Raw genomic sequence first — 19,088 nt, forward strand, 5'->3', positions numbered from 1 at the left:
TGTGTATTGTAGGTTGAACACAGCAGGAAGCACGTCACATGACACCAGCAAGGAGAATCTCCGTAGCTGTCCACTGTTCAGTGCTTCAGCAGAGTTGTTCAGAAAATTTTCAATCTTGACCTCGGGCTTAAAAAGTCATAATAGGGGCTGGAGAGATGGCTCAGCGGTTAAGAACACTGGTTGTTCTTACAGAAGACCTGGGTTTGATTCCCAGCACCCACATGGCAGCTAACAACTGTCATAACTCCAGTTCCAGGGGATCTGACAGCCTCTTCTGTCCTCCGCGGGGATTGCACAGCATGGGTGCACTTACCTGCTTGCAGGCAATACACGCATACACATAAAATAAAAATAATAAAATTTTTTTAAAAAACCATTAAAGCCGGGTGTGGTGGTACACGCCTTTAATCCCAGCTCCCAGAGGCAGAGGCAGGCGGATCTCTGAGTTCAAGGCCAGCCTGGTCTCCATAGTGAGTTTCAGGACAGCTGGGGCTACAGGGAGACCCTGCTTCAAAAAGACAAAAAAAAAAAAGGTCATAATAAAACCTTCCTACTGGCCGGGTGTGGGTGGCCTCACGCCTTTAGTCCCAGCACTCAGAGGCAGAGACAGGCGGATCTTTATGAGTTCGAGGACAGCTGGGGCTACAGGAAGACCCTGTCTCAAAAAAAGACAAAAAAACTCACAGCTTTTAGCTGAGCTCAGTATCAAAGGTGTGCAAACTCTGGTTAATATTTCTTAAATCTCTGGGTTATTTACAGTTTCGGAGCAGTCAGGTACATCCAGCAACCTCTTGGCCCTTCTTGGATACATCGTTCAGAAGCCCTGCCATCAACCCTTCTTTGGCCAGCTTGCTCTTGGCCGCTCCCACAGCAGCTGTTTCTCTTCCTGTCTTTACCTTGGCGTCTTGGGGGTCTTGATTCCCTGGTTTCCTGTGTTTTCCCTTGTTTGGGCGAAGCACCCTGTGAGGGGTATCTTGAGAAGGTGTGAGGCCGTCCTGAAAAGTCCACCGAGCACTGCCCCTCTAAGGTTGCAGAGGAGGCTGTGCCATTCTGTGTCTTTCTCCCGTGTTTGTTTTCTCTGTGTTCTTCCCACTAGACGTTTCAATACTCAGCAGCTGTGGAATTTCACAGACATTGAAGGGATTGTCTCACCAGTCCTTGGGATGGCCTGTGCAGGTCTTAAAGAGAGCTGTACTTGGTAAACTCTGGGAGAGACTGCTTTATGGGTGTGTGCGTGTGTGTGTGTTGGCCTATGAAGGTAGTAGATGATAGTAGTTCTTCTAAGCTGGGTGTGATAGTGCACACCTGTCAGCCCAACACTCAGCATTTCTAGTTGGAGTCTAACCTAGGTTCCATAGTGAGTTTTTAAAATGTAGGGAATACAGTGCTTGCCTGAGGCCCTAGGCATGCACCTCTTCCCCTCCCAAAGGTGCGTGTGTTGTTCTAAAACTGCTTTTATTTGAATATTAGATTTCTCAGATTTTTCTGTTTCTTGTCTTCATAAATTTGTTGGCTGTCGTTTCCTTTTTTATTTGTCCCTTTTTCTGTTTCAACTGCATTTTGCACAGGCCTAGTACGTCTGCGTGACCTGGGCTCTGTGTCAGCCCAGATGTACCATGCTGTGGTGTTTATGTCAAAGCATGGTTGATACCCAGTGCTGTTATCATTTGGCACAGCCTTCTCCAGAGCAGCAGCTGCAGGCACAGAGAACCACAAGGGATCTGCTGGAGTGCCTCTGTGCAGGGTTCCGACACAGTCCCAGCCCTCCTTTAGCAAGCCTCGCTTCTCAGCAGTGCTCTTGGCTCTCATTCTGTAAGAAAAGACCTTGTGATGTGTAGATGCTGCACACATCTATCTTACATAGGATGGAGTAAGTTTCCCTCTATTCAAACCTAATTGCTGGTCCTTCCTGTCACTCTTGGTCACTTTGGATGCCATTCAGATTTCCCTCAGAACATAGGATATTGTGTTGGGTGGTATAATGCAATATTGTTGAGCAGGACGGCATCTTTTCAGGACAGGCTGCAGTGAGGTTAATATCTCCTGTGGGCCCAGACACGTCTCATTTCAAGATTACTTGCTTGTTACGCTCTGATCTGACTTTATGTTGTTTAACAACCAAGTAAAAACTGGATTATTTTTCACCTTTAATACCTTTTTAACTTATTTATTGTGTACTTATCACGTATAGCAATATGTGTGTGCTCCCACACTCTGGAATGCATGTACAGGTCAGACAACTTGTGGAAGTCAGTTCCTTGTACTGTGGGGATTGAACTCAGGTTGCTAGGCTTGTTGACAGTCTATCAGCTGAGCCATCTTGCTGGCCCTTAACAGTTAACTTATACCTGTTTTTTTCTCATCTTCTGTTTTTAGGTACTTTTTAAAACGTGTGTGTGTGTGTGTGTGTGTGTGTGTGTGTGTGTGTGTGTGTGTGTGTGTATGTGTGTGTGTGTGTAGATGCACATGTTATTTGCAGCTGTGTGTGGAGCTCGGAGGTCAAGCTCAGGTGTCCCCTTCTGGACCACTGTCCACCTCCTTTAAGCCATCCCAGCCGGATTGGTAAGCTTAAGGCCAGTGAGAGACAGTGTGCGCTACAGCTTTCATAGACTGTGAAAAGCCGTTCTGGGCCTCTTGTCTGTAACGGCTGTGAGCAGTAAGGTGAGCACTGCTGTTGCTGTAACTCGGGACTCACGATCTGTATGAAACTTGTAAAAAAAAAATTTTTAAAGGACGTTGAAGATGGCACTGCAGGTAAGAAAGAGTTTTAGTGTCTATATGACAGTTCACAACTTTCCCTAACTCTAGTTCCAGGGGATCTGATGCCCTCTTCTGACCTCTGGGGGCACCAAACATGCACGTAGTACACCTTATATTCATGCAAGTAAAATACTCATTAACATAAAATAAAAACAAATCTTTTTTTTTTTTTTTTGGGGTCTTTTTGAGACAGGGTCTCCCTGTAGCCCCAGCTGTCCTGGACCTCACTATGTAGACCAGGCTGGCCTTGAACTCACAGAGATCCGCCTGCCTCTGCCTCCCGAGTGCTGGGATTAAAGGCGTTAGCCAACACGTCCGGCCCAAAACAAATCTTTTTTAAAAAGTAAAAGAACTTGCTTACACTTAGTAAATCTTCAGTCAGTTGGATTTTCCAAGTCTTTCTCCCGTTCCTGTTAGCACCGTTTCCTCTTTAGCCGGACAGTCTTTATGCCATTCTTTATTTGCCTGGGACCACCGTTTCTCCGCAGTTAGAGACCAGCTCATTAAAAAAAAACGAGTGTGTGTGTTGGTGTACGTGCATGCGTATGCTCCCGTGCATACCATACTATGTGCATAACATGTCACACATGTGGAAGTCAGAGAAGCAACTTGGTGGAATTTGTTTCTTTCCATGGACCCTGTTGGTCCCCAAAGACCAGACTCAGGTCCTCAGGCTTGGTGGCAAGTGCCTTTGCCCCCTGAGCCATCTCTGACCCTGCCTCTTCGTGCTGCTTGAAGGACTAGCCACGCTTGACTCTTTGTTATTTGACTCATTCTTTGATGCCAGGAGTCCTCCCTGCAGTTTCTGAGATTTGAAGAACCTTTGATGGAGAGCTCTTTATTTTAGAGCCAAGGAAAACTGAGTGTTCCCACCTTCCCTTCTGGCATGTGCAACTTTCCCCAGAATAGACCCAGCCGTTTTTTTAGGCTTTTCTCCTTTTTTTTCTTTAACAGTCTTATGGAAAAACTTGGCTACTCTTAGTCATTATTTCTTACTTTCTTCCTTTCAACTCAAATCTCATTTTAAAACAAAAACAATCTCCTGTTCTTACGACGAATAACTCATTCTTTGCTTAAACCTAGACTGGTGGTTTTGAAATTATGAAAAACAGATTTTTATGGGCCACTTGATCACATATATGGCAGTGCTCCATGAGTTTCTATTGCCCAGTGAGGGTGCAGTCATCTTAGTGTCTATGAGCATACTCCATGACGTCCTCCCAGTGACAGAATTCTAGAAGTGTGTTTTTGAGACAGGCCCCTGGAGACGGTGCTGACTATATGTTGGAGTTGAAAATGAGCATTTTAGAGGAACTTACCTGTAGTTGAAAGATTTGAATTAGTTGAAAAAAGCAACTCTGGACTGTTCTTGGTTGTCAGAATACCCTCTTTTCCCTGCCTGTCTTTGTTTTTTAAAGGAGTCTCTTGTCTACACTGGCTCCATCCTCCTGATGTCAAGCATTCTTCCTTCTTCAGCCTCCCAAGCAGGTGGGCTTCAGTGTGCCATGCTTCGACTACTTAAGAATAAAAATGGTGGTGCACGCCTGTAGTCCCAGCACTCGGGAGGCAGAGGCAGGAGGATCTCTGTGAGTTTGAGGTCAGCCTGTTCTACATAGTAAGTTCCAGGACAGCTGAGGCTACAGGGAAACCCTGTCTCAAAAAATACCAAAAAGAAAAACAATAAAATGAAGCCAGGCTTGGTGGCACACACCTTTTAATCCTAGCACTTGGGAGGCAGAGGCAAGCAGATCCCTGTGAGTTTGAGGCCAGCTGGGGCTACAGGGAGATCCTTCTCAAAAGAAGTGGGTGGAGGCTGGAGAGATGACTCAGTTTAAGAGCACTGGCTGCTCTTGCAGAGTTTGGTTCCCAGCACCCACATGACGGCTATCAATCTGTAACGCCAGTTCCAGAGGATCCAGTGCCCTCTTCTGACCTCCATGAGCATTGCACATTATGGGTACACTTACATACATGAAAGCAATACACTCATATACATAAAATAAAAATAAATCTTCTTTTAAAATTAATTTAAAATCACATTAAATGAATTTGATTCCTTTAGTCAAAGAAAAGTAGGATATCAGAGTCGTTCTGGGATCCCTGGATGACGATGAGCTCACTGCTTTCACACCTTCAGAGTTTCGTCCCAGCTAGAAACTGGTTGTGGGTTTGCTTTGCCCTCTCCAAGGGTTCTACCTGACACCCCTGCATGACACTTCCCTATAATCGGGGCACTGGGGAGCTGGAGGTAGGAGGATATGGAGTTCGAAAACCCCTGTCTTGTCTCTTTCCCCTACCCTTAAAAGGTAGAAATATGTTACGTCAGGGCTGGAGAAATGGCAGGGTTGATTTTTACTCAAGCACGGATCTGAGTTCACTCCCAGAACCCGTATAAGAACTCAGGCATGGTAGTGAGTACCTATAGTCTGAGGGTTGCTGGGGCCTGTCGACCACCCAGCCCAGCTGAATTGGCAAGCTCCAGGTTAAATAAGGGGGGCAGTGATTGAGGAAGGCATCTAATGTCAGCCTCTAGCCTCTACATGTGCACATACACAGGAACATGTGGTCACACACATTGTATCTAATAGACCCTGTTTGATTTAATTAATGGGGGGGCATAAGCCTTGGTGAGTTCATGGCATTGACATTTTTACTATACTTGGTTTCTAGTTATTCTGTGGTCTTTTTCTTTCCTACTTAGAAACATTTCTGAAATTCAGCTGTTTTTTCTTCTTTACGTTCATGTTTCTTTCTCTTGTGAAAGTCCTGTTTCCTAGCATTGAGCCTGGCTGTCAGGGGAAAGAGTTTATCGCTAGCTCACAACCCATGAAGAGCCTCCCATCACAGTGACTCTGCATTCTCCTATTTATAGATATTTTACTCGCCGTCCTCCTCTTAGTGGCATGCAGCTTGGAGCATGCCAGTAGCAACCACCAAACCCTTCTTGTACTACATTCCTCCTTGGGACCTTGTCAGATAGGAATCCAAGACTGAGCTGTCCTGAAGCCCCAGGTCTGGACTCCACACAAGTAGCTGAGGCAGTACGAATGGCCTGCAGCAGCTGAGCTGCTTCAGTGCATCCTGTTCCACAGCTGTTTGGAAATGCAGCCAGAGTTCTGCCGTCCGTGTGTCTGTTCCTGGAGCGAGCAGATTGTTCTGGATCTTAGGAGGCCTTTTCCAGGGTGTGTGAAGATCCTGGTTACACTTTTGATTTTTGTCTGTCTTTATGGGGGAAGGGATATTTTTGAGATCGGGTCTCCCTGTAGCCCCAGCTGGCCTGGAACTCACTACGTAGACCAGACTGGCCTCAAATTCACAGAGATCTGCCTGCCTCTGCCTCTTCAGTGCTGGGACTAAACGCATGCACCACCATGCCCTGCTTGGTTTTGTTTTTCATCATTGATCAGATACCGTTTCCTAACAGTATGAGTTACCTAGGCGTTTTCTCCCTCTTACTATGTTTTTGAGTTAGGTTATATAAGGGACTAGATTATCAGAGACATGCACCTATTTTAAAAAATTTAGCTAATTTAAAAAAATATATATTTTATTATTTTTATTTTATGTGTATGAGTGTTATGCCTGCATGTAGGTAAGTGCACCCATGTCCTGCAGTGTCCGAGGAGGACAGAAGAGGCTATCGGATCCCCTGGAACTGGAGTTATGGACAGTTGTTAGCCGCCATGTGGGTGCTGGGAGCCATGTGGGTGCTGGGATTTGAACCCAGGTCTTCTGCAAGAACAGTCAGTGTTCTTAACCATTGAGCCATCTCTCCAGCCCCAGAATTTAGCTAATTTAATTAAACCAGCCCTGACCAGTCTGTGCCTGTCTTGATCTAGCCTTCTGCATTATTTTAAGGTGCAGAATTTGAGCATGTCCTTGTTATTGTTGTATACCCCAGATACTAGAGAGCCTAGACATTGTGACATTCTTAGGGTTTCCTTGAGTGAAGAATGTCTGACCAAGTTGTATTTCAAGACTGCACATGATGTCTCTTGTTCATTTTTCAAAAAAATATTATTTTATGTGTATGAGTGTATTGCTTGCATGTAGGTAAGTGCACCTGTGTCATGCAGTGCCCACAGAGGTCAGAAGAGGGCATCATATCCCCTGGAACTGGAGTTATGGACGGCTGTCAGCTGCCTTGTGGATGCTGGGACTCTTACTAGGTCCTCTGTAAGAGTAACCACTGAGCCATCTCTCTAACCCCTCTTGTTCATTTTTTTTTTTCTTCTTCCTTCTTTTGGTCTTTTTAAGCTAGAATCTCTCTGTAGCCCCATATGGCCTGAAAATCACTATGTAGACCAGGCTGGCCTTGAACTCACAGAGATCCACCTGCCTCTGCCTCCTAAGTGCTGGAGCTAAAGGCGTGCGCCACTAACCCCAGCTCTCTTGTTCTTTTTTTTTTTTTTTTTTTCGGTCTTTTGGAGGCAGGGTCTCCCTGTAGTACAAGCTGACCTGGAACTCACTGTGTAGACCAGGCTGCCTCACGCCCAGCTCTGTTGTTCATTTTTTATAAAGAAAGCATAGTCTATAACTTCTCGCCACCCACCTTGGCTTTTCCGAGTGTTTGAGACAAAGTCGCATGTAGCTGAGACAGCTGGACTTGAACTCCTCTTGCCTTGGCCTCCCAAGTGCTGGGGATCACAGGTGCGCTCTACAGTGCCTGCCCTGCATCATGACTGCATAAAATCAGAGCTGCATTGTGGGGTGGGGGAGCCATTGGTGGGTGGCCTTTGGCTCTTGAGCAGTGTGCTGTAAGTATAAAATAGACATTGGATTTTCAGTGGTTTCTTTTCACCTTTGTGTGTGTGTGTGTGTGTGTTAGTACGTGTGTAGTACAGGTGCATATATATGAACCTTAGGACCTGTCCACCTTGTTTCTTGAGACAGGATCTCTTGCTGGTCTGGCCCTTGTTGATTAGGCTACACTTGCTGGTCAACAAGTCCCCTGGATTCACCTGTCTTGGCCTCCTCGGTGCTTGGGTTGTAATTGTGCATCACCATCCCTGGCTTTTTTGCTTGTGTTCTATGGGCCCCACTCAGATCCTCATGCTTGCATAGCAAGCAAACTTTACTGACTGAGCACTCTCCCTGGTTCTCACTTTTACTTTTTCGATGTGGCTACCAGAAACGTTAAACATAGATATGGCTCACATGGTATTTGTATTAGATTGGCATCACTTGGGTTCTAGGGGGCCTCTTGGGAGGGCTGAAAGGACTTGGGATATAATAGTATGTGCTTCTGTGCTTTTGTATACATTCATAAGATAATGTCAAATTTGTATTTTAAAATACTCTCTTCCTGACATGTTAATGCTGAGGTCTTTCCCATGTGTTGTTTGGGCAGAAGCAGCTGCTTCTATTTGTGTACTTTGTTGTGTGCCATATGTTTAGATAGCTGCAACTGTTTAAGCTACAAATACCTCACTGTGTTTACTGCAAGTGTGGTACATATTATCAGTGTTCACCTTGGAGATGGACTCACAAGGACTCCTGTGGGGCCAGTTCTGATGTGGTACCGGCACACGTGGCTGCCGAGGCGTTGGCTGTGTCGTCGCGCAGGGTCCCATGCTAGAACGGCTGTCTTCATGCTTCACTTGTGTCTTCAAATGCATCACAGTCTTGAATCTGACTGTTTTTGGAATCTTTGGACATTTTGCCTTGGGCCCAGCAGTCCTGGGTGTAGCATCTCACAGATGGTGCAGAACGGGAGCTTGGTAGAGTCTGGCTTCTTCCCTTTATGTAGAAAGTTGTTTCCTTGAAGCAGAGTTCCTTCCTACGGGATTCTGAATTTGGGTTTCGTTAGAGTTCTTCCTGTCATTCCATGATGCGCAGCTCACTCACTCCTGCTGGCCGCTTCCGTCCAGCTTCTCGTAGCTTGTCTTTTAGCATATCTGTGGGTTACTTCTCTGGGCTTTTCAGAGAGTAATAGATGTGTTGTGTTGGAACTAAGAGCACAGGCCCATGTTTGCATAGTTTGCTCTTCATGGTCATATGAGCATTTGATGATATTTACTGCACTTTGTGAAAATGTGAATGACAGCTGATAAGCGTGGTTTAAACTCACAGCATCAGGCACATCTGTGCACTTTCTAGATGTGCAGAGCCCCAGGCCGGAGCCCTTCTTTCCTGAGCCAGAATCCCAGGCTGTGTTTTGAGACCGTTAGGTGGTCCGTGTGCCTGGGAAGTGTGGGAAGTGCTGCTCCAGAGTTCCCAGTGGTCTTGTCGGGCCTGTGCATTGCACAGTGACTGCTGTCCGCTGTGGGTTCCCGCTGCCTGTTCCTGCCCACAAGCAGTTAATTTGGTGAGGAGATGGAGAGATGGAGACCTAGAATGGTGAGGTGGCCGCCAGCTGCGACGGCAGTAGAGCTGGTGCTGGAGTCAACGTCTGTACGGAAAAGGTCCTCGGGGCAGCACTCTTACTTGATGGAAGCTAGTAAGTGGTTGTCAGTTGTTTTCATAAACTGCCTGGCCCCCTGTCGGATTGTCTGGTATTCTGTGAGCAGGGCCTTGGCAGGTCTACGACGTGATCTCACACCTCTCACAGATGATTTTCCCACATCTCTGTCCAGAGCTGAGGCGTGCCTTCCTCCTAGATACTGTCAGTGCTAAAACACTGAAATTGGGGCCGGGGCGGGTAGTGCCCCACATTTCCTTCCTGGATGAGCCTCGGTACCATGAAAATACTGTCACCAGTTCAAGGAGTAGGTTTATTTGAGAGCCAAATCTTTTGGTCCTGGTTTGTGTACCTAAGATGGCAGTGTTCACTTGGAAGTCCTGGGAGGGTAGGGACCAGGAGAGCTACGTGGGGTCCTGCCTCACCTGTTCTCTCCCATACCCAGGTTTTGTTAGTTCTGATTCCAGTTTTTCTGCAAATGGTCCTACCATGTAGCCCATCCTACCCTTGTGCTTGGAGTCTTCTGGCCTCAGCTTCCTGATACTGGGATTACAGTCTGAGGCTACCGTGCCTGGCTAGAATAGTTTATATGATCCCCCCCCCTTTTTTTTTTTGAGACAAGATTTCACTCTGTAGCCCTGGCTGGACTGGAAGTCACTATGTAGACCATGCTGGCCTGGAATTCGTAGAGATCCTCCTGCCTCTGACTCCCAAGTGCTGGGATTAAAACGTGTGCACCACCATGCCCAGTGTGGGTGAATTTAGCGAAATATACCCCTGTAAAAGCTATGTGTGCTTTACTTCACACAGATAGGACCTTCCTTCCATTATGCAGGTGCTTGTAAGTAGCACGTGGCACTAACGTGCTCTTTTTGGTGATAGTCTTAACAGGAAGCACTTGCCCTGTGGGTAGCTAAGTTGTGTTGGTGGAGAGGTGTTGATTGGGTACATGGTGTGGGTGTGCCTCACCACACCTTCACTCAGGAAGTCTGCAGTGAGCATCTTCAATAGCCTCAATCACTGTGGTTCTGTTGCAGCTGAGGGTTTGTGGTGGATGCCTTCATCTTGTCACCTGCTGCTCAGAAGTGACTTTGAGACATCATGCAGCCTCTGTTCACATTTCTACAGGTAACAACTAAGTGCCTCTTTAGGCTCTGATTTGAGCAAGCTTTCTGTGATCGAGGGGAGTCAAGACCAGGTTGAGGATGGAGTGTACGCCTGTGCTGTTGTGCAGCAATTATTTTACACTTGATTGTTATTGTCTGTTGTGGTGATGTAATATAATAAAGTTCTCTAATTCTTCAATAATTAAGCTCGGGTTTTTTAGTTCTTTCAGGACTTGTGTTTTATGACACGGCGTTTGGCTACCAAAGAGCTAAAAGTGCTGCTTTGCAGTGATCATTTACTTCCTTTGTAACAGAGCATTCTGGTTGAGCCCCATGCTACCATTCGTTGCTAAAGATGGCCTTCTGAAGAATGTATTCTTTGTCCTTCCAAAAGGAGTTGCTTTCTTCCTTTCTCAGCATTAAACTTTTTGTAGTTTTTTTTGTTTGTTTTGTTTTTGTTTTTGAGATCGTGCTTCACAGTGTAGGCCAGGCTGGCCCAAACATTGAGCAGTCTGCCTCAGCCTCCCAGGTGTTGAGATTTGGGGTGTGTGCTGCGCTGCTGCCCCAGCTTCAGCATTCGGTTCTTAGCTTTTTCAAAAATTACCATTTGCTGGGGTGGGAGCATGCAGGTAGCATGCCTTGACACTTGTGAAGGTCGGAGGACAGCTTGTGGGAGCCGCTCTCGCCACCCTCTGGGAGCAAACTCAGGTTGTCAGACTTGGCAGCAAGTGCCACTGAGCCATTTCTCCAGCATCAAATCTTAACAAAGTATGAATTAATTACTTTTTCCCCCTTTCTCTTCTGTTTGTGACAGGGTTTTGCTGTGTGGCCTGGGCTGACCTCAGATTTGACCACCTCCTGCCTCACTGTCCCAGGTGCTAGAATTAGGGGCGTGTGCCACCATTTCTGGTGTAGATTAATTACTTTTGCAAGTTAAAAATCATTCCAAGTTTAGCTTTCAGCATTTTCAACATTTTAACCAATTAAGTATTTTCAGAGAAGGGGGAAAAAACCCTACCAGTGTTACTCATTAAGAAATTATTTGAGCCAGGTGTGGTGGCACATGCCTTTAGTCCTAGCACTCGGGAGGCAGAGGCAAGGTGGATCTCTGTGAGTTCAAGGCCAGCCTGGTCTACATAGTGAGTTCCAGGACAGTTGGGGGTGGGGGTACAGGGAGACCCTGTCTCAAAAAAATCAAAAACAAATTATTTGAGGGGCTAGAGAAATGGCTCAGTGGTTAAGAGCACTGGCTAGAGGACCCAGGTTTTATTCCCAGCATCCACATGACAGCTAACAACCATCCATAACTCCACTTCCAGGGGAACCTAATGCCCTTTTCTGACCTCCATTTGACACAGGTGCACTTACATGTACACTTGTACACAAAAAGTGAAAAAAATAATAAAATATTTTTTTAAAAATAGAGATGGCTCAGTGGTTAAGAACACTGGTTATTCTCGCAGAAGACCCAGGTTCAAATCCCAGCACCCACATGGTAGCTAACAACTGTCCTTAACTCCAGTCCCAGGAGATCTGACAGCCTCTTCTGACCTCCATGGACATTGCATGACACAGGTACACTTACCTATATGCAGGCAATTCATGCATACACATAAAATAAAAATAGTAAATAAAAATTTTTTAAGTTTTTTGAAAAAATTATTTGAGGGGCTGGAGAGATGGCACAGAGGTTAAGAGCACTGGCTACTCTTGCAGAGAACCTGGATTCAGTTTCCAGCATTGACCTACTGGCTAACAACCACCTGCAACTCTAACTCCAGGGGATCGGATACCTACTCTTCTGGCCTCCATGGGCATTGTATGACACTGGTGTGTTTACTATACATGCAGATAAAACACTCATACACACAAAATGGTAAGTTTTTAAGAAGTAATTATTTGAGGCTGTGCTTGGTGGCACACACCTTTAATCTCAGCACTTGGGAGGCAGAAGCAGGCAGATCTCTGTGAGTTGGAAGTCAGTCTGGTTCACATAGCAAGTTTCAGACTATCCAGGGCTACATAGTGAAACCCTACCCCCTCCCCACCTCCCAAAAATATAATTTTGTAGGTTCAGTATGAAACTGTTTGCATTTACAGGTTAATGTCAAGTTGGCATTTTGGACTAAGACCAAACTGAAATTTGGTTTATGGAAATTTAATAAGGAAAGCTGTAATTTTATGAAATACTCTCTGCATTTTGTTTAGACCAGCATGTTTTGGAAATTTGATCTTCACTCATCATCCCACATAGACACACTTCTAGAAAGAGAAGATGTAACACTGAAGGAGTTAATGGATGAGGAAGACGTTTTACAGGAATGTAAAGCTCAGAACCGCAAACTTATAGAGTTTCTGTTAAAAGCAGAATGTCTCGAAGATTTAGTCTCATTCATTATAGAAGAACCACCTCAAGACATGGATGAAAAGATCAGATACAAGTAAGAAAATTCAATCTTCTTTTTAGGGTGGGGCTAAAGTGAAGTGGGTTAGAAGGTGATACTTCTTGCTATGCAAGAATTTTCTAGAGCCACTGTAGCTGTTGACAGAAAGTTGAGATGGTCAAGAGCAACAGGCTTCATAGGGCACATGGTCCATTCTAGAGCTGAGTCCAGGGAATCACAGGAGTCTAAAGTGAATGTTCTGAATCTCAGTGGGAAGGACAGCCTGCTTTATAGAGCGATGAGCAGTTTCTCAGTAGTAAAACAATCCAAGTAAGTATCTTCCCTCCTTTCCAAATAAGAAGCCAAGATGGGATCACTGCCCCATGTCACCTAGAGGTCTGAGTTGGAGTTTGGGATTGAAGAGCGTTGTTCATAATGAAATCAGCCCTCTGTTTGAAAATTTGGGCGTGGGTCTTGGTGAACATTAGCAAAGCTATATTTAAGCAGGTAACACCACAGATAATACAGTGGGTTTATCCACTCATGGCAGTTTAATGTAGTGTCCTTACAGACAGCAAGTCACAGTGCAGTTGAGATACCTTTATTACTAACATTGTAAACACTTTATGTACCCCTGGAAACACTTTGGAAGCACTCCGTGGACACGTTAATATGGGGTCTTCAGTCTCCATGGACACGTTAATATGGGGCCTCAGTTATTTTTGACCTCGAGTAAAACTATGGAGTAGGCAGTCTGCCCTGCACAGCTCCCCCCATCCCCCCCCCTTTTTTCTTTCTGGGGAGAATTATGCTGTTAGGGAAATAATACTTTTTAGTTTGGTGGGGGTTTTTTTTGTTTTTTTGGTTTGTTTTGAGGCAGGGTCTCTGTATCCCCAGCTAGCCTGGAACTTGCTATGTAGACCAGTCTGCTCTATTTCACACAGATTTGCCTGCCCCTGCCCTCTCAAGTGGTGGGATTAAAGGTGTGCACCACCACACCGGGCTTGGGAAATACTACTTATAATCCCTTTCAGTTACTGGTGGCTTGCATGTTCTCTGCCAGCCATTGAGATTGACACCTGACATTTAGTGGAAGCTGCCACTAGAGACCAGTGTCTTACAAAGGAAGAATGAAGTAAGTCCCACATGTGTCCTTGTCCCCCAAGTAAATACCTTGCTGCTTCAGGATCTCTATAGTGAACCAACCTGTGAGTTGAACTGTCTGACCTTGGGGTTTCTTCTGGTCCACGCAGAGCCAGTATTGGATGACCTAACCTATATTAGCATGGAGGGCTTTTCAGATGGAATGGGAAACCTTTTCAGGATTAAGATTGGCTTGTTGTCTCTAACGAAGTTGGAAATTTTATAGTTTGCCTATGATGGTATGACTGCTGTGGGCAGGCTGAGCCAGATTAAGATGAAAACCATAGTTTGTCAGGGACATCCTAGGGAAAATTAAAGCAGGGTAGCACAGCTGAAGTTGGTGAATGGGAGGAGAGTTCAGCAGGAAGCCTCATTAAGAAGGTGCCTTTGTGGGGCTGGAAAGATGGCTCAGTGGTTAAGAACACTGGTTGTTCTTGCAGAAGACCCGGGTTCGAATCCCAACACCCACATGGTAGCTCCGACAGCCTCGTAACTCCAGTTCCAGGGGATCCAATGGCCTCTTCTGTCCTCTGCAGGCATTGCCACACATTGGGTCCCCTGGAACTGGAATTAGGGACGGTTGTTATCTTCCATGTCAGTGCTGGGAACCAAATATGGGTCCTCTGCAAGAGCAGCCACTGCTCTTAATCATGAATCATCTCTCCAGGCCGCTTGTTTTGTTTTTTTGAGACAGGGTCTTGCTATGTAGCCCCAGATGGCCTGGAACTCACTGTGTAGACCAGGCTGGCCTTGAACTCAGAGATCCGCCTGCCTCTGCCTCCTGAGTGCTGGGATTAAAGGTGTGCACCACTATGCCCAGCATAAAATACTTTTAAAAAGAAGGTGCCTATGTTCAGAGCCATGCAGGAAATGAGGGCATTGTCATGTGGGGATGCTTGGCAAGCATTGTCCAGGCTGTGAGTACGGAAGCCCTGACTAAAGTGCATGTGGATTTGGTGTATCCAAAGGACAACAGGGCAGCCTCATGAAGGTTGGGGTAGAGGGAGAGAACTGAGGCCGAGGACAGAAAAGTCCCAGAGATAAGCCACCTAAGTAGCAAGTAACGTTGCTTGACTTTGGCTTTTCTTGTCCACTTTGCCCACTCTGGGGCTCTAGGACAGGAATAGAAAGGGGAGGTGGGTTCAGAAGCTGTGACATCAACAGAGAAAGAAATCTCCGTAGCCTCCTGGGGACAGTGGCTAGGATCGGAAGTAGAGTGGCAAGGGTCAGAAAGAACCATTAGGGTTTGCCCCAGGCAGTTGAAGGTGGAATGGCTGTGACTGAGGATCCATGCCAGGGAAAGGTTAGACATTTGGCTTCAGCCTTGTCAAGTTCAAAATGTCTGGTGGGAGATGCCTAGGGGGAGGGGAGTAGAGACAGGGAGTGGCAACTGGTAGGTGGGACCATAGGGTGCCATGCAATAGGGTGAGATCATCTAAGGACTGATGGAAGGCAGATGCAGAAACTGGAAGTAGAGGCTGTTGACTGGAGCAGGACTGCATACAGGGACTGAGGAGTAGCCAGATGCAAACAGAGACCAGGGAGGGGCTGTCTCCCCGAAGCCACAGAAAGCTTCATGGAGGAGAGACCCTGATTGGGGTCTACTGCTAGGAAAGCCCTTGAGTTTGCAGTGTGGCGTGATCAGCCCTATTGACGCGGGTCCTGAGAGCCTGGCTGGAAAGGCTCTGAGGAAGAGTAGAAGCAAGCCAGGTCAGCGCCTTCAAGTGCTGTCCCGAAGTGAAAGGCAAGAGAACACATGGCCACTGAAGCCAGGTGTGGACTCAGGAGCAGTGTGGCTGTTTGTTTGTTTTCCTAAATAGGAGAAAGGTTGATCTGCACAAATGCTAGTGGGGATGGTGCAAGCGGAGGAAGCAGTGCCAGCCAAGGCAGTGGGTTGTCTGGTGGGGCCCTGTGCTGCAACACGGGGAGGAGTGGGATGGAGGGCCCGTGGAGCGTGGGCCAGATACAGGTCAGGGTGCGGTAGGGCTGAGTTCTCTTGATCACTTGTGTCCTCTGTTCAAAGAAGCTAGGTAAGAGTACAGGTATGAAGAGGTGTGTGTGTGTGCTTGCCAAGTATTAGAATGGCAGGCACCCTTGGGTGCTGGAATATTAAGGAGAGAGGAAGAGACAGGATTTCTAACCTGTCTGGAACCAGAATGCAATCTTCTAGACCCCATAACACCTTTTTTGGGGGGTGGGGTCTTTTTGAGAGAGGGTCTCCCTGTAGCCCAGGCTGTCCTGGAACTCACTATGTAGACCAGCCTGGCCTTGAACTCACAGAGATCTGCCTGCCTCTGCCTCCCAAGTGCTGCAATTAAAGGCCACCTTACCCGGCCTGCTTCTTGAATAGATCATGCCTCCAAGGCAGCCAGCAACATGAGCAGTTTGTCAAGGTGCAGAGCTTCTCTACTGGGGAGCTTCTGCACAGAGTCTCAGCACACCCTGCATTTGGCTCACGTTAAGCCTTCGTTTGTCAGCTGACAGTTGAGGCAGTGTGCCCCACAACTCCCCAGTCCCTCACAGCAGCATTTCTGCAGTTTATTGGAAATAGGGAGGAATGCGGGTAGATAACATGAAGAAACCCATTTTAGGTCCATCAGACATTGAGTTTCAAACCTGCAAACTGGGGGGAAAGGACAGACAGCCCGTAAAGTGGCTGAGATAGGGTTTGGCCTAGTGTGATTCCCATGGCTACAGCTGGAACCACTGCATGCTCCAGTCCCTGGGTAATGGTTATGTCATAGAAGTTTATGGATGAATGCCTGTGTTAATAGAGTGAGGGGACTTTGGTGGAGCAGAACCTCCCAGAAGACAGCTGTGTGGCACTGATCCCCCTGCCACATACCTGCCAGGTCTGCTGCTTCCTTTCCTTCTTCCTTCTCATGGGTCCATTTAGGGCTGTTCTCACGCTGCTCATTCTTCAGCCTCACCCAGACCCTCTTGGTGTGTGGACACTGGGTACTCCAGATACGCTTCATGTTCTTACCTCTGTCTTTCATCATGTGGACGGACACTTTGGGCTGCTCTGTCTCCTCTCTGACTTGATCAGCATTTGAGCTTGCTGTTCCTGTGACTAGCTGGGGCTGTTGCTTCTGGCCGGCTAACAGAAGAATGCTGTTGGAGCAGAACAGGGGACTGTGATCAGATAGTGTTGTCTGCATAAGCTTTTGAGTGTCCTGGGATAGTTGAAATAGCATGTAGTGAAGTGTGTATGGAGAACATAAATCTGCTCCGTGTCTTGTCAAAGTAAGTAGTCTAGTCGTCACAGGCTCATGTGGTTGAAGGGCTGCCTGTCCCTGTCCTCCGAAGATCTGGAAGGCTCGTGTGGAAAGGATGGTTTTGTGTAGAGCGCACACCCCCCATCCCACAGTACTCAGGCTGGTGTCCTGTTCTCCCCTTCAGTATATTATGACATATGTTCTCTTCAGATGTAATAGAGGCTGAACATTTGGCAGCTTATTAAAACAATCTTATCATACCACTTGTAACCAACCTAAATAGAGAGTGGTCTGCCTACATGCCCACAGCAGGCTCAAGTCCTCAGGTACTGGGTGTGGTGCAGCTTCTGGAAGCTAGCAGTCCCTAACTTGTCTTGCAAGCTGTGCCATCATGGGCTGTGGATGGCTGTGTTCCCTACTGAAAACTGAGGTGTTCCACTGCTCACAGTGTGCCATCCCTCTTGAGTCTTGCGCTCAAGAGGGATTGTTCGCTGCGGTTTTGTTGCGGGGGGAAATATATTCCTACTCATTTTAGTGTAGAGGTTGGACAGAATGAATTGAAATGCTTTCTAATTCCCAATAGAAGATTTTGATGTTTTAACAAAATTTTAGGAAGCCTTCCTGGTTTGTGTTTTATGTAATTAACTGTTAATAGATGATGATACAATATCCTATTCTTCTAGGTATCCAAATATATCTTGTGAGTTGCTCACCTCTGATGTCTCCCAGATGAATGATAGACTTGGGGAGGATGAATCCCTGCTAATGAAACTGTATAGCTTCCTCCTAAATGATTCCCCCTTGAACCCACTACTTGCCAGTTTCTTCAGCAAGGTGCTAAGTATTCTTATCAGCAGAAAACCAGAACAGGTAAATATTGCTTTCCATAAGGTAAGTATTAGGGCTGATCATTCCTGAGATGATCCAGGAATGTTGACGCAGTCTCCTCGATTTGCCTGAAGTCCAGTTTCTCCACGAGAGTGTATTTGAGGTCTTTAGTCTCAGCACTCACTGATTTATGCACTAATGAGTTTCTCCCCTGACATATTCTTTGAAGTGCCTCAAATCTATTTGTTGGCATACCTGAATTTCCTCCTTGACAAGCGTGGGAAGTGTGAGTGCCTCGGCTTCTGCCTGTGGGTGTCACCCCGAGTGTGTGCATGTAGCCCCCTGCCCTCTGCAACCAACAGCTGCTTTGCTTTGCTGGCCCCTATTGATGGTCTCTACTGAAGCGGGAGTCAGAAGGCCCCCCAGACAAGGCTGATGGAGTGCTTGTACACAATGGTTCTGATTCTGCTAAGGCACTTCCATTTAATGTAGCGTAGACATCTGGGTATAGGTGGTCACATACGCTTGTAGTTCTGCCATTGTTATCAGCAGTACTTGGTAAATTCCCTCTTCTGGCAGATGCCTCCCCTGGCCCTGTGTTTTTGTCTTAGTTGAGGTGTTTGTGGGGTGTTGATTCCCCAAGTCTGGCCCTTGGACCAGTGACATCAGTATCACCTGAGAACCCTTTCAGCAGCGCATGTTCTTCAGTCTTACCCTAGACTTAACAGTCAAACCTCAGGGCGGAGTCCAACGGTGAGGGCTTGGAGCAGGTCTTCCAGTTCACTCTGATGCTTGCTAAAATTTGGGAACCAGTGCTCTAGTGGATGCTGTTGTGAGGGATTTGGGATTATAGTCTCTTACCAAAGAGGGCACAGAAGAACCAGCATCAGATGCTCAAGTGCAGTTGATAGGCTTGTCAGTTTCAGCAAGCAGAGATGTGATTGCATGGAGTTAAAGTGGTCGAGCCGGTCAGCCTGGCTTTCTTCACAGTGGAAAACAGTCTCCAGTGACTTTTCCTTGCTATCAGCACTCATGAAGGAACTGGAACTATTTTGGGTCCAGTATGTTCTGTCCTGTACCAAGGCTGGGCACATGTTTTAATTAGAAGGACGATATTGTTCTTTTTATATTTAATTGAGTAGGACGACTTTCCCAGGTGTGTTGGAAGTTAAGAGCCTTTCCCTGGCTCACAGCCCTCAAGTCATGGTTTCCGTAACACAGTGTCCCCCTTGTCTGCTTTCTGCAGAGA

At 46.6% G+C, this 19,088-nt stretch overlaps 1 protein-coding gene across 9 annotated transcripts in view; it reads left to right on the forward strand.

Moving 5' to 3' along the window:
- Ppp6r3 (protein phosphatase 6 regulatory subunit 3) overlaps positions 1 to 19,088 on the forward strand; it is a 111,563-nt gene that overhangs the window by 29,233 nt on the left and 63,242 nt on the right. For 5 of the 9 annotated variants that reach the window (XM_029570002.1, XM_029570003.1, XM_029570005.1 and 2 more), the window contains exons 3-5: positions 10,198 to 10,288; positions 12,475 to 12,707; positions 17,695 to 17,881. In XM_029570002.1, coding sequence (XP_029425862.1) covers positions 10,262 to 10,288; positions 12,475 to 12,707; positions 17,695 to 17,881 — 447 coding nt within the window. In that variant the 5' untranslated portion in view covers positions 10,198 to 10,261. The remainder of the gene's footprint in view (positions 1 to 10,197; positions 10,289 to 12,474; positions 12,708 to 17,694; positions 17,882 to 19,088) is intronic. The other 4 variants (XM_008846309.3, XM_008846311.3, XM_029570004.1 and 1 more) reach the window with 1 other exon arrangement.

The sequence above is a fragment of the Nannospalax galili genome, unplaced genomic scaffold, assembly GCF_000622305.1.
Source record: "Nannospalax galili isolate Female #2095 unplaced genomic scaffold, S.galili_v1.0 scaffold1723, whole genome shotgun sequence".
Lineage (NCBI taxonomy): Eukaryota > Metazoa > Chordata > Mammalia > Rodentia > Spalacidae > Nannospalax > Nannospalax galili.